This window comes from Hyla sarda, chromosome 4 (assembly GCF_029499605.1).
Source record: "Hyla sarda isolate aHylSar1 chromosome 4, aHylSar1.hap1, whole genome shotgun sequence".
NCBI lineage: Eukaryota > Metazoa > Chordata > Amphibia > Anura > Hylidae > Hyla > Hyla sarda.
In genome coordinates this window covers 191,788,866-191,808,231 of record NC_079192.1, presented here as the reverse complement: position 1 = coordinate 191,808,231, position 19,366 = coordinate 191,788,866, and the positions used below count along the sequence as shown (strand labels likewise).

Here is a 19,366-nt window from a genome sequence, read left to right as displayed (position 1 = left end):
TGCAGCATCTTAAATGGGAAAAATTACTCTCTGGTAGCTCGGTGGAGCTGATTGGGACCCCCACGGAAAAATTGCAGGATCCTGATTAGCTGAGAGGATGGCGGGCCCCTTACATGACTCCTTACTGTCCTTTATTTAATACATTTATAAAACAATCAAAAAGTCCCATCTAAATAAAAATAGTAACAATATAAACTACAGATCTCAGCGCATAAAATGAGCCCTCATACATCACTATATGAAAAAAGAAAGTTATAGGGGGTCAGAGGAGAACAATTTTAACCCCTTAAGGACCAAGCCCATTATGATGACCTTAAGGACCAGAGCATTTTTTGCACATCTGACCAATGTCACTTCAAGCACTAATAACTCTGGGATGCTTTTCCTAATCATTCTGATTCTGAGACAGTTTTTTTCGTGACATATTCTACTTTAACATAGTGTTACACTTTCGTTGATACTTGCATCATTTCTTCGTGAAAAAATAAAAAAAATTCATGGAATTTTTTTTTATCTTTGAAGCTCTCTGCTTGTAAAGAAAATAGACAGAACAAATAAATGATATATTGATTCACATATACATTGTCTACTTTATGTTTGAATCATAAAGTTTACATGTTTTTACTTTTGGAAGACATCAGAGGGCTTCAAAGTTCAGCAACAATTTTCCACAAAATTTTCAAAATCTGAATTTTTCAGGGACCAGTTCAGTGTTGAAGTGGATTTGAGGGGCCTTAATATTGGAAATACCCCATTATAGAAACTGCACCCCTCAAAGTATTCAAAATGACATTCAGTTTGTTGACCCTTTAGGTGTTTCACAGGAAAAGTAGCAAAGTGAAGGAGAAATTTCAAAATATTCATTTTTTACACTAGCCCCCCCCCCAAAATGTGTAAAATTTGTAACCCAATTTCTCTTGAGTAAGGCAATACCTCATATGTGGATGTAAAGTGATCTGTGGGTGCACTAGAGGGCTCAGAAGGGAAGGAGTGACAATGGAATTTTGGAGAGCGAATTTTGCTGAAATGGTTTTGGGGGCATGTCGCATTTAAGAAACCCTATGGTGCCATAATAGTAAAAAAAAAAAAAAAAAAAAAACACATGGCACACTATTTTGGAAACTACACCCCTCAAGGAACGTAACAAGGGGTCCAGTGAGTCTTAACACCCCACGGGTGTTTGACGACTTTTTGTTAAAGTCGGATGTGTAAATGAAAACATTTTTTTCACCAAAGAGCATTTTTTTCTCCAAATTTACCATTTTAACAAGGGGTAACGGGAGAAAATGCCCCCAAAATTTGTAACCCCCATTTCTTCTGACATGAAATACCCCATTTGCAGATGTCAAGTGCTCTGCTGGCGAACTACAATGTTCAGAAGAGAAGGAGTCACATTTGGCTTTTGTAAAGCAAATTTTGCTGAAATTGTTCTTGGGGGGCATGTCACATTTAGGAAGCCCCTATGGTGCCAGAACAGCAAAAAAAAAAATAAAAAAATAAAAAACACGGCATACTATTGTGGAAACTACACCCTCATGGAACGTAACAAGGGGTAAACTGAGCCTTAACACCTCACATTTTTTACAAGGGGTAATAGGAGAAAATGACCCCAAGATTTGTAAACCCATTTCTTCTGAGTATGGAAATACCCCATGTGTGGACGTCAAGTGCTCTGCTGGCGCACTACAATGCTCAGAAGAGAAGGAGCGCCATTGAGCTTTTGGAGAGAGAATTAGTGGTCTCCAAACTGTAGCCCTCCAGATGTTGTTAGGCAACAACTCACCGGCTTCCGTAGTCTGCACCAGGGAACCGCACCTCATCGCTGCCGGTAAGTGACCACCAGTCACAGCACAGTTCCCCCTTTCTGCCCAGACCCACCCTATATCTGCTATTGATAGGTTGCTTCTGCCGACCAATAGCAGGGATAGGAGCTGTGGCACCCCTGCCACCTCACTCCTATCCCTTTAGGGGGAACGGGGGTGTCTTGGACAGCCCCAATCCCCCTTATTTTCCAGGTTACCGGAGACCAGTATGTCCCAAATTCGCCACAGATCGCCGACATGGAGGGGGGGGGGGGTCTGCACGGGGTGCCTACTGAATGATTTCAGGTACAGGTAGGCCCTGGGTCCATTAAGTACCTGGGAGCCAGTGCGTACCTGTACACCCTTAGGTCCTTAAGGGGTTAATGAAAAAAAATATGGGTTTATTTTTTTTTTTTTTGGAGGGGTTCCTTACATATTTGTAAATCATTTAATTAACCATAAATTACTCCTTACTCCAGAAAAACTCAAAAGTCTTCCTTCTTTGTAATATGCTATCCACTGCCTGTTGTCAGGGGATTTTTGTTTCTAGTAACAGAGAGACCCAGCATAAAAGACAAGTAGTAGGGCAGAGCCTAGCATATACTATGTGCAGGAGAGGGAAAGAGCCTAACAAAAATCCCTACAATCAAGGATTCCCTTTTATCTCCCAGCACCCCATATAAAGACCAGGACAGACGTTTAACGTGTAAATACCAGTGTAGTGTACCCACTGCTGTATGTTCACAGTGCTGTAGTGTGATTTACCCCTTTAGCTTCTCAGCAGCAGTTAGTGTAACCCCTTCATTTCTTATGTTGTTTCAGGCATTTTGCCAATTCAGCACCTTGCAAACCCATTGCATCAGTAACCCCTTCCAATCACATGCCATCTAGTACTGCCATCTAACACGCTTCACTGTTGAGGTAGCCGGAGGGCTTACCTCTCATCCCATGGCTGCCATGGATCTGTATTTGATTGAGCTGATTACATAGATTAATGAAGTTCAACAGTATTGCATTGATCTGTAAGAGGAATCTAATAATCCCCTAAAAGACTAATTTCAATGTAAAAAATTTTTTTAAAATGTAGTTTAATAATAACTTAAATAAGTGAAAGTTAACTGACGTAAAAAAAAACAGACTTGCGTTTTTTTTTAATTCAAATAATTTTTATTATTGACAATTATACAGAAAGAACAAAATTACAACCAAAGCAACGTACACTGAGGAAGAACACATATGTTGTAATAACAATGTACGATACATCAATGGTCATACAATCAGGAGAGAGGCAAAGGTCTCCCACTCTCCTAGAAAACAATCAAAAAGCTCCGAGGGGCTAGAACAGGGAGCAAAAAAATAAAATAAATAAAAAAATAGCGGAAAAGGAAAAACTGTAGGGAAGAAGAAGATAGAAAATCCCATCAGGGGAACCATAACCCAACCAGCTAGATAGGCAGTTATTGAACTAACACAGTAACCATGCAGCGTCACCAGCATAAAATAAAAGTCAAGCGTGACCCGTAGATGGGTAATGAGGGCTGGAGAGCCAGCAATCCCACCTCTTCTGAAAAGCTGCAGAATGGGAATGAACCAGGGCTTAGGACCTCTTATAGCTACATGACAAGGTAACCATATTAATCAATTCTAACAGACTGGGGATTTCTGGTGTACGCCATTTTCTAGTGATCAGTAGTTTAGCCGACATCAGAATGTGTGCTGCAGGAGAGAGACTTGCGTTTTTTTTTTTAACAACATCAGATCCCATAAAAAATGTAAAAGTGATCAAAAAAGTCCAATCAATACCAAAATGGTACTGATACAAACAGCAGATTATGTCGCAAAAAATAAGCCCTCATACAGCCCAGTTTACAAAAAATAAAAAATGTTCTAGTGGTCAAAAATTGGCAATATAAAAAAAATTCTAAAAAAGTCTACAATGTTTTTAAATTAGTAAAATATGATGGAAACTATACAAATTTGTATTGTTGTAATCAGGCCGGTCTAAATTATCAAAATAGCATGTTAGTTTTGACCATAAGGTGAATGGCATAAAAAGAAAAACCCAAAATTCGCAAAACTGCATTCTTTTTTCAATTACACATCACAAATATTTTTTTTTTTTCAAAGGTGTCACTGCAAAGTACAATTTGTCCAACAAAAAACAATCCTTTATATGGCTCTGTAGATGGAAAAATAAGAGTTATGGCTATTATTGGGCGAGGAGAGAAAAAAAAAAGGAAGTGCAAAAACTAAACAAAGAAATAACTCCTTATTTACCTACTATTTTTGTTAAAATTATTTTGTGTACCAGGACAAGTGGATCGTCCTGAAAGACAAGTAGATTGTGCTAGGGCAATATGAATTTCAACCCATACCGCAATACCGGTTTGGCCATTCCCCCTCGGGAATTAATTATCAGCCCAGCACTGCTCTGGCCCACGAGTGCTGTTCTGCCCCCCCCCAATTAATTATCAGCCCAGCACTGTCCCCATCGGGAACTACTCACATGTCACCCACGAGCGCTGTTCTGCCCCCCCCCCCATCCCCCAATTAATTATCAGCCCAGCAATGTCCCCATCGGGGAACTACTCACAAGTCACCCACAAGCGCTGTTCTGCCCCCCCCCCCCCAATTAATTATCAGCCCCAGCACTGTCCCCATCGGGGAACTACTCACATGTCACCCACGAGCGCTGTTCTGCCCCCCCCCCCCCATCCCCCAATTAATTATCAGCCCAGCAATGTCCCCATCGGGGAACTACTCACATGTCACCCACGAGCGCTGTTCTGCCCCCCCCCCCAATCCCCCAATTAATTATCAGCCCAGCAATGTCCCCATCGGGGAACTACTCACATGTCACCCACGAGCGCTGTTCTGCCCCCCCCCCCCAATTAATTATCAGCCCAGCACTGCCCCCATCGGGGAACTACTCACACGTCACCCACGAGCGCTGTTCTGCCCCCCCCCCCCCAATTAATGACCAGCCCAGCGCTGTCCCCATCGTGGTAAATACTCACATGTCACCAGCAAGCGCTGCCCCTCCTCTTCCTCTTGTTTGTTGCGGCCGCCGTCGCTGACACTCTATACCAGTGGTCTTCAACCTGCGGAACTCCAGATGTTGCAAAACTACAACTCCCAGCATGCCCGGACAGCCAACGGCTGTCCGGGCATGCTGGGAGTTGTAGTTTTGCAACATCTGGAGGTCCGCAGGTTGAAGACCACTGCTCTATACTGTGCGGTATCCCTATGCCCGGGCTGCAAAAGATAAACAAAATAAACTTTAATTCACCTCCCGTTGGTCTGGTACCGGCCTCACCTGCTTCTTGCGGACGGGAACGTCGGACAGCTGTCAGCCTATCACCGGCCGCAGCGATGTTCCGCCTCGGCAGGTGATAGGCTGAGCCCATTGTCATGTAAGAAGCCGGCCAGAGCTCCTTAAATGACAGTGCGCTCAGCCTATCACCGGCTGTGGCAGAACATTGCTGCGGCAAGTGATAGGCTGACGGCTGTCCGACGTTCCTGTCCCCCGCGTAAGGCTGATGTCGGAACATGCGTTAGTTTATTTTGTTTACCTTTTGCAGCCCGGGCATAGGGATACTGCACAGTATAGAGTGTCAGCGGCCGCAACAAACAGGACGAGGAGGGCAGCGCTTGCGGGTGTGATCTGTGAGTATTTACCCCGATGGGGGCAGCGCTGGGCTGATAATTAATTCATTAATTTGGGGAGGGGGGGGTGGGGAATACCGTTATATACCGTGGAACCGCCAAAAGTTACAAAAATACCGTGATACACACACTGAGAAACGCTGCAATCATTAGTTATAAGCCAAGAAAGTTAGCAGCAGCAGCTCACACCCTGCCTCCATCCACACAAAATAAAGTAATGGTTCCACAAGGCAAGGAGGAGGGAAAAAAGAAAGAACACAAAAGCAAACCTTTCACCAGTCATCAAAGGTGTAACAAGAAATTAAGTGTTCTAAAACAATATGGAGGAGATTCATCAAAACCTGTCCAGAGGATAAGTTGCTGAGTTGTCCATAGCAACCAATCGGATCGCTCCTTTCATTTTGCAGAGGCCTTTTCAAAAAAAGTGAAAGAAGCGATTTGATTGGTTGCTATGGGCAACTCAGCGATCTTCCTCCTGACAGGTTTTGATGATAAATCTCCCGCACAGAGTGCTATAAAAAAAAAAAGGAAATAAACTCCACACCGCAGGGTCCTGGACCTTGTGGCGTTAACCCATTCTGCTCCAGTGTCGCCCGGAAGCTCCCCTTCCCGCACAGGCACTCACTCAACAGCTACATAGCGCAGCCGCACCAGACTGAACGGAGCCGAACAACGGTACAGAGGAATCACGTGACCGCTCGGAGAGCACATGACCTTATGTTTACACCAATCGCAATGTCTCGCACCTGGCGTGGCTTCCGGGGCGTGGCTTCATGTGAGTGGAGTGCGCAGGCTCAGTGTAGTGTGCTGTGAAGAAGTCTTTTCACCGTTACCGGGAACCAGGGAAGCAGAACCGGAAATGATTAAGAAATTTGACAAGAAGGACGAGGAGGCGGGTAAGGCTTGTATCATTCTGGGACACACGTAGTGTGGTGGCTCTGCTCCGTGTAGGCCTCTAAGCCGCGGTCTTTACTGAAGCCGGAGCCCGCAGGAAGTGACGTTATATCGGCGCAGGACGGACGTGTCATTTGTGTATGTGATACCTCAGAGACCTGACACTTCTAGATATAATAGTACTGTAGATCTATCCCGTCTGCAGATCTCTGGTGTACATTGTGTATCCACAGGCTCCTGTACACATATGGCTCTCTGCATATCCAGTGTGAATTTCCTAATACCTGAGGGGATGTGATCTCACTTAAAGTGTAACTCTGACGCTCCAGCTAGGATCTCTGTTTAAATATCCTGCAACGTCATAGCCCTAAACTACAGCGATCAGGAAAGGCATTTGCCTAAAGTTCCATTGACTTACATGAATCTCCACGCAAATCCATACTGTAATCGCTGAAGTCTCGGGCTACGAAGATTTTGGCGCTATGCTTCATGGGCTGATTATTGGGCAATTGAATGATTGTTCCCAATAATTGAGAAAACACCTGGGCAACCATATAAAGGGCTCTGCCTTCCCAATGATTGAGCTACATACGGTAACTGCTCCTTAAGGGTCTATTCACACATACAGTATTCTGTGCAGATGTGATGCGCAAGATTTCCAGCTGTGTTCAGTCATTTACTTTACATTGAGATCTGCAGCAGAAATTCCTGCACATCAAATCTGCGCAGAATACTGTACGTGTGAATAGATCCTAAGGGTACGTTCACAGGTACTCAGATTTGATGCACAGGATTTTCTGCTGCAGATTTCAATGTAAACTAAATGACTGAACACAGCTTCTAATCTGCAGTTACAAATCCTGCACATCAAATCTGGGAAGGATCCTGTATGTGTGAACGTACCCTAAAGGAATATAGTCCAGCAGAAGGGGGATTTTTCAAAACTTTGGCCACTTAAAAGTCTATAAAAAAAATTAATACAAAACTGTACTTGCCTGCGGTCCCTGGCTGTGTTCCTCTTCCACTCCAGAAATCTTGATGTCAGGGCCCAGAGCGTCTCCCTGCCCCTCAGTCAATTTCTGGTAAGACAGGACATCGCTTTGGCCAGTGATTGGCAATGTGACACTCTGATCTGAAGAGGAGCACATCCTGGAACCGGGGCAGGACACCAAAGGGAGTGCTGGATAACCCCTATAAATGAGTGCCAATTTGCTAGATTGGCCTATCTAAAAGGATCCTTACTGACCGGTGAAGTCCACTTCTGGACTAGCAATCTTCAGAATAAGTGAAGTTCCCACGTTTGCAGCTCGGCCAGGAGCCCAATGTGCAAAGAATAACCAGCAGGAGCTTCACACTGTGCCAAAGGCTGTCCAGGCATGCTGGGAGTTGTAGTTTTGCAACAGCTGGAGGCACCCTGGTTGGGAAACACTGCCTTTATAGTGTAGACGTCTGGATTACTACAATTAATAGAAGTGGGGGAACATAGCATTAGTCTTCTTTCACACTGGCAGCAGAGTCTGTATGCATGGGAAACTGTAAGGCAATGGAAGTATTGGGGAAACACTGTTTCACTATTTTTTCACTTTTTCTGTGTTGTTTAGGAAGTGCCTCCAATCCCTTCCAACATTTAGAAAAGAGCACTGTTCTTCAGGAGGTGAGTCCTCTGACTGTTCATGACATACTGTAATTCTAGGGCCATCGCTCATTCAACCTTTATCACACTGTTATGGCAGAACGACTGTAAACTACATACATATTATTGATTTCTGTGGGCACACAGCTGCAGCTTTCCCTATTGTAGAACTGATCACTAAGGGTTTCAGCAATCAGTTCCCTGCTGCAGTTTCACTGTTGGGGAGCTGCTTCAGGAAAGGACACGCCCCCTCACATAGGCTTGCATTGAGGGGGCGGGGCCATGCCGTCACAATGCTCCGGCCCCCGTGGTCGCCAGTAATCAGACCCGGAGCGAACGTGCTCCGGGGACTGATTCTAACGGGGGTTCTGCGTGCAAGATCACGGGGGTCCCCAGCGCTGGAGTATCCCATTAATGATATATCTTTATAGTTCGGACATTTACGCACGCGGCGATACCACATATGTTTGTTTTTATTTTTATTTACACTTTTTTTTATGGGAAAAGGGGGGTGATTCTTACTTTTATTAGGGAAGGGGTTAAATGATCTTTATTAACTTTTATATTTTTTTACACTTTTTTTTTTTTTTTTGGGAAGAGTTATAGCCCCCCTAGTGGCTATTACACTGCACATACTGATCTCATACACATTGCTGTGCATTAGCATGGAAAATTTCGGTGTTATCGGTGGTCGATTGATTTCAGTCTTGGAACAATCAGTTGCCGATCAGATGCGACAGAGGCAGGTAAGAGACCCTCCTGCTGCGTCCTAGCTGATCGGGACATCGCGATTTCACCACGATGATCCTGATCAGCCCGACTGAGCTGCCGGGAAGCTTTCACTTTCATATTAGACGCGGCGATCAACTTTGAACGCCGCGTCTAAAGGGTTAATATCGCACGGCACAACGATCGGTGCTGCAGGCTATTAGCCCAGAGTCCCGGCTTTCATTAGCCGCGGGGACCGACTCGGTATGATCCGGGGTCACGGCGTGACCCCTGCGTTATATACCCGGGTGCAGGGCGTATAGGTACGCCCTGCGTCCTTAAGAGGTTAAAGTGTCCCTGCCTTTAAAAACAAACAAAAAAAAAAGTTTGACATGTATAAAGTGTTGATCGATCTGGGTCTCAATGCCACGACCCCAACCATTTTAGAACGATCAGGGAGAAGCCCATGGTTATGTGCTCCACTCCCCAGTTCCTAGTGATCTCCATCTAGTTGCCCTTATCGGCCCTATTATAAGTCTATAGAGCCCATCTAGTGAAACTAGACAGAGATTACAGCAAGCAGGGGAGTGAAGCACATAATCACATGCGTCTTCCCGCTTATTCTATCAGCACAGAGACCCCAACTGATCAAAATTTTTGTCAAAAGTCTCTGTGGCCTGTCAAAATGTTAAAGTAAATGTTACTGTTGTCACAATAAAAAAATGTTTTATCAACCTACGTGTGTCTGCAGGCCCGTTTATTCAATGAAACTCCGATCAATCCAAGACGATGCCTCCACATTCTAACCAAGATATTGTACTTATTGAACCAGGTAAGCTAAAAAAGAAAGTAACTATATCCTGATGGAAACCAGTATGTACGCTGGTTTTCTGGGGGCTGTTGGGTCAAGGTTACAGCAGCTTGTGTTGAAACATGCCCCACATTTACTTTCATTAGCTGTGATGCGTACAGGTGACACTGTGATCTCTAGCCATGTCTCACCAATAAAGTAGATGTATAGCTTACACACACAGGCATAATAAAGGCATGTGCCCTTGAGGCAAGTTGTTTTTCCTGGTCTAAGGTTGAGGATTTATTTTGATGGTTTTCGCTTATTTGGCCCAATTCTTTTGTACGAATTTCCTGACAGCCACCAAAGATGTTATTGTAAACTTGTTAAAAAATAGCAATGACATTTACTTACTTAGTATGATCCACCTAGGGTTCAGTTTGTGTAGCAAGGTGCATGTCCCTCTAATGATCTGAGTGCTGGTGGACACACATGATCAGTCACTCTCCCCACGGCCAAGGCTCTATATAGTGATTGTCTGTTCACTGTAGAGGAGCCAATAGTAATAACTTTCAGAACCTCTGCCAAAGCATAGCAGTATAACTGAGCAGACTCCTACTGCAGGGGAATTAGGAAAGGAGTGGTCATTAATGCAGTTCATGCTCCCCCTCCCCCTCAAAATGAAAGGATAGCCCTTTAAACAGGAGCAGGCCCTATTAGAAGGTTAAGGAGAGGTTTCCTATCCGGTATATGTTTTGGCATAAAATAAAAGGCTTTCTCCTGGGCTCTTCACATGACTGTGTCTAAGAAACATAATTTTCTATTTGAACTAGTTACAAATCTTCTCTACCAGGATAATAGGGAGGTCAGAATGTCTAAAAATGTTTCTCCAATAATTCAAGGTCTGCATAAATGCTTTATTTTGCTTTTGTCCTAGGGTGAACATTTTGGAACATTGGAAGCCACAGAAGCGTTTTTTGCAATGACCAGATTGTTCCAGTCTAATGATGTAAGTTTGTCAGTACCTGCAAGGCAAATGAAAGGTTGCAACTTGTATTAACCCTGAGAGGACAACGGACTTAAATGCACGTCCTGGTGCCCTGGTAATTGGCACACTATGGCGTAAATTTACATCCTGCACATGAAGCAAGCACAGGAGCTGCACTCACTTCATAGACCAGTGTTTCCCAACCAGGGTGCCTCCAGATGTTGCAAAACTACAACTCCCAGCATGCTGGCAGTTGTAGTTTTGCAACACCTGGAGGCACCCTGGTTGGGAAACACTGTCATAGACTGAGTCCTGGCTGCTGTCAGCAGCAGGGATTTGCCAACAATGGCAGACATCGGTGACCCCACTGATGTCCAGCATTAACCCTGTTAGATGCTGTGATCAATGCCGATCCTGGCATCTAAAGGAATCAAAATTTCCAGCTGACTGTTTTTTTTTTTTTAGTACAATATTAGGAAAGGTATTGTTTTCATTTTGTTGACACACTGAATAAAGACAATGTGTTAGCATTACCGTGAAGTGCACTGTGTAAAAATGGAACCCTACTTTTATGGTAAAAGGAAAGGTGTCATTGCAAATCACTATTGGTTCTGGGGAAAAAACGAGCTCTTGTGTGGCTATGTGTATGGAAAAATAATGTGTCTTAAAAGGCCAATCCATGGTCTCTATACAGCATTAGAAGTAGAACACAAGGTGTACTTTTGGTGGGAAGTTGAGAATAACTTTGGTATGTCACTTAGAAATTGAGCATGTTACTAGTTTATATAGCTAGAATTTGTTGATGAGTCTTATTCTGGCCTCATCAACCCCACTTGATGGATACTATCCGGCAATAAAGTAAATCCAAAAATTATACAAAACAGTGCCTAAAATGTAACTTTTAATAATGTGTCTTAAAAAACACCCAGAATGTGAGCTAATCACCATATAAAAGGAGAGTAACAATTCTCTTGAAATAAAAAGCAGCCTTAGTAAACTCACCTGAGTATGTATAGTCCAGGATCTATCAATGACAGTGTTGCTTTAATATACACCCAATAAAGGGCATGTATGCACCTATTATCCACAACCTCTCGCGTTTCTATCAGTATGTAGTGACTGACGTCATCAGGATGGCAAGGAGAAAATACTGGACAAATCGTAGTCACGTGCTGAGCAGAACCTGCCGTAGTGCTGGGAGCCGTAACTTCCTGTCTACTGCTGCTCGCCCAGCCGCAGTAGCCCAGCCGCAGTAGCCCAGCCGCAGTAGCCCAGCCGCAGTAGCCCAGCAGGAGTAGCCCAGCCGCAGTAGCCCAGCAGCAGTAGCCGGGAAGTTATGGCTCCCTGCACTACGGCAGGTTCTGCTCAACACGTGACTACAATGTGAGCGGCGTCCCAGCACAATTTGTTCCAGACCACTGTTCGATATTTGATGGCCATCTCCATGTGTCTGTGCGATGTTTATGTTCCTTTGCAGGCTGGAATATTCCCACAGGAATTCATTCTGCAGTTGTGTAATATAGAGTGCTTGCGAGAAAGCAATGCAGGACTACTATATAGGAGGATAATATCCCGTGTGTGCTAGGATATATTAGGTGATATTATTTAGCATTTGTCCAGTATTTTCTCCTTGCCATCCTGATGACGTCAGTCACTACAGACTGATAGAAACGCGAGAGGTTGTGGATAATAGGTGCATACATGCCCTTTATTGGGTGTATATTAAAGCAACACTGTCATTGATAAATCCTGGACTACACATACTCAGGTGAGTTTACTAAGGCTGCTTTTTATTTCGAGAGAATTGTTACTCTCCTTTTATATGGTGATTAGCTCACATTCTGGGTGTTTAAGACACATTATTAAAAGTTACATTTAGGGCATTATCTGTCTTGTATAATTTTTGGATTTGTTTATATAGCTGTTATTTCTGGTAATAACCACAGGATTTTTTTATTTTTTTAACACTATAGCAAACGTTAAGAAGAATGTGTTACCTCACTATCAAGGAAATGGCAAATATATCTGAAGATGTCATTATTGTTACAAGCAGGTAAACATGAAAGTCCTGGCAGCATTATAATAAGGTGTATTTTTCAGATGTTTAGCTTTAAAATTTCTATAAAATATAGACTAATTTAAGCATATTTGCCTTCTTGTATTTATTACCTGGGCTCGTGCTGGTGTAGCCACGTAGAGATGTGTTGTATTTTGTTATATTTAAAAATTGCAAACATACAAACATATTTGCCTTCTGGTTGTCATGTAATATTTTGGTGTGTAGGAGGGGTTTTGACTTTGTTAATGAAGTTATCATAGGGGTGTGCTAAAAGGTAGTTAAATACTTGTAGTCGATACTTGTAGTTTTATCTGCTGAAAAAGTTTGTCACATGAGGCAGATTCATTGTATCATCGCCTGGTGAAGTGCCTTTTTTATGTGGGCAGGAGTGTGGTACGGAATGGATGTGAACCCACATGAAGGGGACATGGTGTCAGCATCAGAGTGGCGTTTCTATTTGTATATTTTGCAGATATCATGAAATCTTGCCAGAAAAACCATCCTGTCATCTTTAAAATGTGACTGTCATTAAAATCTTTTTGCTTTGTTCTTAAATCCCTGGCATGAACTATGTCACTACACACAATGGAGGAGATTTATACAACCTGTGTAGAGGAAGAGTGGTTGATATGGGCAACTGCACCAATCAGATTGCTTCTTTAATTTTTCAAAGGACCACTCTTCCTGTACAGAGGTTTTGATAAATCTCCCCGTCATGAATACCGTATTTTTCGCCGTATAAGACGCACTTTTTCTTCCCCAAAACTGGGGGGAAAAAGTTGGTGCGTCTTATACGGCAAACACACCCCTATCGCAGTGGTCCCTGCGGCCTTCAACGGCCAGGACCCGCGGCTAATACAGGACATCACCGATTAATGCCCTGTATTAACCCTTCAGACGCGGCGATCAAAGCTGACCGCCGCGTCTGAAGCGAAAATAACACTAACCATGCTGTTCGGGACCGCCGCGATTTCACCGTGGCGGTCCCGAACAGCCCGACTGAACAGCCGGGTTAGTGCTTACAGGACACCGGGAGGGACCTTACCTGCCTCCTCGGTGTCTGCTCCGTGCCGGGATCCCCTGTATGGCCGGCGCTCTCCTTCCTCGTCATCACGTCGTCGCGTACGTGCGTTGGCGTGCTTAACGACGTGATGGCGGCGACGGAGAGCAAGGATACCCGTCCGGCAGCAGAGACGTTCCGGAGCGACGGGGACACGGCGACAGCGATGGAGCGACATCCAGGGCAGCGGTGACGGGTCCGGAGCGGCGGGGACACGTGAATATTACCTCCTACGCAGTGGTCTTCAATCTGCGGACCTCCAGATGTTGCAAAACTACGACTCCCAGCATGCCCGCACAGCCAACGGCTGTCCGGGCATGCTGGGAGTTGTAGTTTTGCAACATCTGGAGGTCAGCAGGTTGAAGACCACTATTGGGTTCAGGATCTTTATTTTTTTTAGATTTTGCACCTATAAATTGGGTGCGTCTTATACGCCGGTGCGTCCTATAGGGCGAAAAATACGGTAATCCTTTTTCAGTCACTGTCTTCAGGAGGGATGGCAGCTCTGTCTGTCTGATCCCGTTCCGTGCTCCGGTTCTCCCTCTATCTTTCTCCTTATCTTCCGTTCAGGGGCCAACTTTGAGCATGGGCGGAGCTTCCTCTGCTGGGTCCCGTTACAGCAGCGATGACGTCAGGAAGTTCTGCCCATGCTCCAAGTCGGCCTCAAAAAAGGAAGGGACGGCGGTAGATAGCGGAGAACGGGAGCACGAAAGGGGATCGGTTAAGTATGATTGTCACCAGTGTCGCCTGCACTACCTGTGTGAACCGACAGGTTAGTGCAGGTGACACTGAAGACAGATTTCTTTTAACTCTTCGTGTACCATGTCCTGAAGAGTGACAAAAATACCCCCGTGAGCATCAGGTGTTAAATTGGAACATATAGAAAGCTGGGAGGAGGACATCACCGCAGCGGGACCACAACACAGTAATGCAGTGTGTGAACACGACCTTATGCAGTTTTTCAGGCACTAGAGAATAACCCTAAAAGGGTTGTCTAGTTTTATGTTAAAAGATATTTGTTCATTTTTAGAAGGGATATATTTCCTTAGGTCAGTTCAGCAATGACATTTCAGTTAATATTCTATTTTTATATCAACCTTTCCTAATATATTGGGAACCTGCTATGTATGTCATGTTATCTTTGACCTTCCCAGGAACAACATAGACCACAATAAAATGTATGGTTAAAGGTATTGAATTAACCTTTGCATTATTAAATTTTAATAGTCTGACCAAGGATATGACTGGAAAAGAAGATGTTTACCGAGGACCTGCTATCCGAGCCCTCTGTCGCATTACTGACGTAAGCAGCTGGTAGGGCTAAGTTTGCTGCCATGCTCTTATGAATGATTTTTTTCTTAATGTTAGCCATGGCTAAATCAGAATTTGGTTGAGGGACACTTACCTGCACTAAACCCAATACACAGAGTTATAGTGCAAGTGAACTGGATAAAAAACGTACCCGGATTAGTGCCTCCTTTCCAGTGTTACAGGGTGTATTAGCCTCTGTTGCTAATATGTAAATGTCGTCTTTTCATGGACTCCTTCACCCATGTGAGCATGAAGTAGGCAGGCATATAGGGGCAGACAGGATGCAGGGTATGCCAGTTTAATGAAGAAAACAGTGTCCATGTAGCGAGATGTGACCCTCCGCACAGGGACACAGTTTTCTGCTTTACAGCCCGTTCCCTCTCACTCCATCCCCGCTACACTCTCTCAGGGGGACAGGGACAAAGTTTCTCGCACATCTCCCAGCCTTTCTAGCACCCGGCCGCACTGCACACATCCACCATTCACCCGCTAGCTGTTCCAAGACTATAACTCCCAGCATGTCTTCACTGTATGGGTATGCTGTGGAAGTTGTAGTCTTGCAAAAGGTTGCGGGCGATGGTAGGTATGCGGCGCTGGTGGGTGGGAGAAAGGCTGTGGAGCACTCCTCTGGCTGTGCTCCACAGTCTCTTTGTGTTGTAGATACTGTGTCCCCATCTACCTGTGAGAGGGTAGTGGGGATGGAGTGAGAGGGAGTCGGCTGGAAAGCAGAAAACTTTGTCCCTTTGTGGAGGGTCTCCTTTTCTTCACTACACCGGCTCCTGCCTTCATTGTACAAAGGACAATATTTATATATTAGCAACAGAGGCTAATAAACCCTAGATCTCTGGAACGGCAGCTCCGGGTGAGTAATACTTGTTTTCACTCTAGTTCACCTGCATTGGGTTTAGTGCAGGTGAACCCACTGTCAGTTTCCATTTTAAATGCATGTTCCAACATTAGTTTTGCAAAGATTGAGACCTGCAACATATAAGGCATGCTCTGGACTTACCTGCTGTGAAAGCTTTCATTTATAATATTATAATATACTCAGTATCCAGTCTTTTATGCTCATTCCCAACTTCTTATTTTTAGATACAGTACTGTAAGGTGTATAATGTATATGTTGCTAACATATAAAATCTGCGTAATTTAGAGCTGTTCAGGGGTGTAATATAAAACAATTGTATTGTGTTACAATAATATAAACACTGTTATCTATCTGAAATAAGGAAAAAATGAAGACCCTGGTGCCCTGGTTATTGCTGTGTTGTCTGTATTGGTTTCAGTGGAGATACATGCGTGTTGGTGGGTGCTGTAATGTGGTTGACAGTCCTTGTCTAAGGTGTCATGATGCAGAACCCTGTGCGAGGAGAATATGGAACACACACTTGTGTGTATTGTTCCTGTTGGCTAAATATTGTTGTAAATAGTAGTCTGTGTTTAGCTTTTCTTCTTATATCCCCACATTGTAAAATTTCTCCTTCTATTCTGCTCAGAAATGATTAATGCTTATTAATATGGGTTGTTACTTTTCATAGGCCACCATGTTGCAAGCAGTTGAAAGATACATGAAACAAGCAATTGTGGATAAAGTTCCCAGCGTTTCCAGTTCTGCATTGGTGTCTTCCTTGGTATGTAAATGTTGCCTGTGCTGTTGGTGAACAGATTTAAAGCACAAATGTCATGAAATCTGGGTGCAATAACCTGCACACAGCCTTTGTACTGTGTGCAGGTGGTGGGTATAGCAATGTTTTTACCTAGTATTTGCAGGCTTTCATAACCCCAAAAAATGCTTTGATCAAAGCCACGGACGGTCGGATAGGCGTTGCACGAGGTACGCGATGCCACGCCCACCACCAGTATGTCGGCGCTGGGAGCGCTGTGTTATTGACACACAGGTCCCAGCGCTGTGTGTCATCTAGCAATCGCTCACTCCCCCAGCGAGTGCTTGCTCCTGCCGCTGTCTTTATCCTCAGGGCGCCTGCGCAATGCTAGCTGGATGACACGCGCGTGGTGCGCATGCGCTGGGACCTGTGTGTCAATCACACAGCGATCCCAGCTCTGACATACAGGGGGTGGGCGTGGTGGCGGCGGGGCATTGCGTACCTCGCGCCACACCTATCTGACCATCAGTGGCTTTGATCAAAAGCATTTTTTGGGGTCATGAAAGCCTTAGGTAAAAACATTGCTATACCCACCACCTGCACACAGTACAAAGGCTGTGTGCAGGTTATTGCACCCAGGTTTCATGACAGTTGCACTTTAAGCTTTTGAAAGATATCCATTCAAACAATGTTTGGGGCTAATCTAAGATTAGGATAAAAAACAAGAAAATCTTTGGCCCCATTTACATTGCGTTTTGGGGCTTTATTACTTATATAAAGGTACACCACAACATACTGACTAAATTTGGGCTATTTAAGATAATTTTGTTTGCTGCATACAATGTTTGCATTCATGAAACATGTAGTGACTAGTCTACGTTTGGCCTCTTATGGCCATTCCCCTGGTTTGCTGCAGAAAACAATAAAATACCTTTTGGAAGGTATCCTGATGTATACTGTGGATGGAGCCTTAAAACATGCAGTAAATTGGGCCTAAATGATTCTGCTCAGTAATAGCAGAATATAGTGCGCCTGTATAAGAAGATTCCTGATGTGTAACTTTTCTTTTTCCCAGCATATGATGAAAATAAGTTATGATGTGGTAAAACGCTGGATTAATGAAGCTCAGGAGGCTGCTTCAAGTGACAACATCATGGTCCAGGTATTTTTTTTTTTCTTTTGTAAAGTTTACTGTAATGGGTTAGATTTTCAGCTTGTTAAATGCCTCTAGGTCCCATTATTGGAAACAATCAGATCTCGATCACAGAACACAAATCAGAGTATGTGGGCTACAGACAGATCTGCATTCTCCTTTTATCTCTTGTGGAAAGAGAGACCATAGATGTATAGCAGCTCTGCAGATTAACCCAATGTCCTGTTCCACTTCCAGGCTTGCTGACAAAGAAAAGGAGCTACCCCCCCCCCGTCCTTTTCCCCTCAGTGCTGACATATGATACAGGCTGTGTGTCTCAGGTCCTTGTCTAAGCTCGCTGTCTTCATTAGCCATAATGGAGAAGGAGGCTGGATTATTAATCAAACTAAGCCACACAGCCAGTCACCTTTAGACACACAGAGGGGATCTGTGGGGGGCTCCCTTTCTGTGTTGAAACATACCTAAAAATGTTGGAGCAGCTATTGCAGTATATTAATAAGCCATATAGTCCATTTCAAACACATTTAAAATAATTTTTGATCTGGTTTCCCAATCTTGTTAAAAGGGTCATGTTAAAGGAGAAATGCGGCGCAAAACTTTTCCCTTCCCTTCCCTTGTGCCCGGGCTGCAAAAACTAAAAAAAAAAATAACTAACTCCCCTTCCTAAGTTCCCCCTTTGTGCAGATATCTGCATCCCTGTCCTCCGGCGCTGCTCGTCTCCCTGCTTCTTGGGTTCGAAACGTCACAGTGCAGGCAGCGAATCGCCGGCTGCAGCGATGTCCCCCTTCAGCCGGTGATAGGCTGAACGCACTGTCATGTAAGAAGCCCGGGCCCCGCCTTCTCCCTGCTGCCCGGGCTCCTTACATGACGGTGCGCTCAGCCTTTCCCTGGCCGAGGCGGGACATCGATGCGGCTGGCAATACGCTGACTGCTGTGTGACGTTCCGAGCCTAAGAAGCATGGAGATGAGCAGCACCAGAGGAACGGGATGCCGATATCGGGGGAGTGTAGGAAGGTTAGTAAAGTTTTGTTTCTCTATCGGCTCCATTGGGGGGGACAGACCGTGGGTGTATCTTGCTGTCTCTAGGAGGTGTGACACTATGGTAATAAAAAAAAAAGTCAGCTCCTCCCAGCAGGATATACCCGCCTTCAGGCTCTGAGCTAGTCAGTTTAAGCTTAGTGTCTGAAGGAGGGGGACGGGTCTGGCGTGCTCCAGACCTGGTCTTCTGTTTTTTGTTTTCCTAGTATCGGGAAGTGTTATTTTTTTTTATTCCTTTTTCTTTTCTGTTTTCAGGTGGGGACTCAGGAACTGCGGTTCACTGTTTCCCCATTGCAAGTAAGGAGGCACAGACATTGCGTATATATGCTGGGTCCGGGTCCCCCTATTTTTCCTGCTCGCCTCGCTCGCGCATAGCAGGTAACTAAAGCTGACTGAAGACTGCACTGAAGACTTCATTAGGTAAGTTCTTCTGACTGAGATAAGTACTTTCCCTCTTTCTCCTCAGGTAAGCGGACTTGCAATTGCTGGTTTCTGGCCCACCTTTTAAGGTTGGGCTGGCTTACTGGGAATGGACTTTATTCTGGGGGAGCAGTGGCACTCTGAGGGGGCATGTATGTTATGTTGGCTTACGGTGAACATCGCCTTATTTGCGGCTTACAGCCACGGCTCCAGTTTGGGCCGGCTTACTTTTTCGCCGCC

At 44.6% G+C, this 19,366-nt stretch overlaps 1 protein-coding gene across 2 annotated transcripts in view; it reads left to right on the top strand.

The window, feature by feature from the left end:
• The first annotated feature begins 5,975 nt into the window (after positions 1-5,975).
• Positions 5,976-19,366, top strand: part of COPG2 (COPI coat complex subunit gamma 2) — a 39,178-nt gene continuing 25,787 nt past the window's right edge. Inside the window, exons 1-8 of one of the 2 annotated variants that reach the window (XM_056573174.1) lie at positions 5,976-6,364; positions 7,964-8,016; positions 9,455-9,535; positions 10,431-10,502; positions 12,455-12,534; positions 14,828-14,903; positions 16,450-16,542; positions 17,591-17,677. In XM_056573174.1, coding sequence (XP_056429149.1) covers positions 6,178-6,364; positions 7,964-8,016; positions 9,455-9,535; positions 10,431-10,502; positions 12,455-12,534; positions 14,828-14,903; positions 16,450-16,542; positions 17,591-17,677 — 729 coding nt within the window. In that variant the 5' untranslated portion in view covers positions 5,976-6,177. Of the gene's footprint in view, positions 6,365-6,418; positions 6,501-7,963; positions 8,017-9,454; positions 9,536-10,430; positions 10,503-12,454; positions 12,535-14,827; positions 14,904-16,449; positions 16,543-17,590; positions 17,678-19,366 lie in introns of those variants that run through there. The other variant, XM_056573175.1, reaches the window with a different exon arrangement.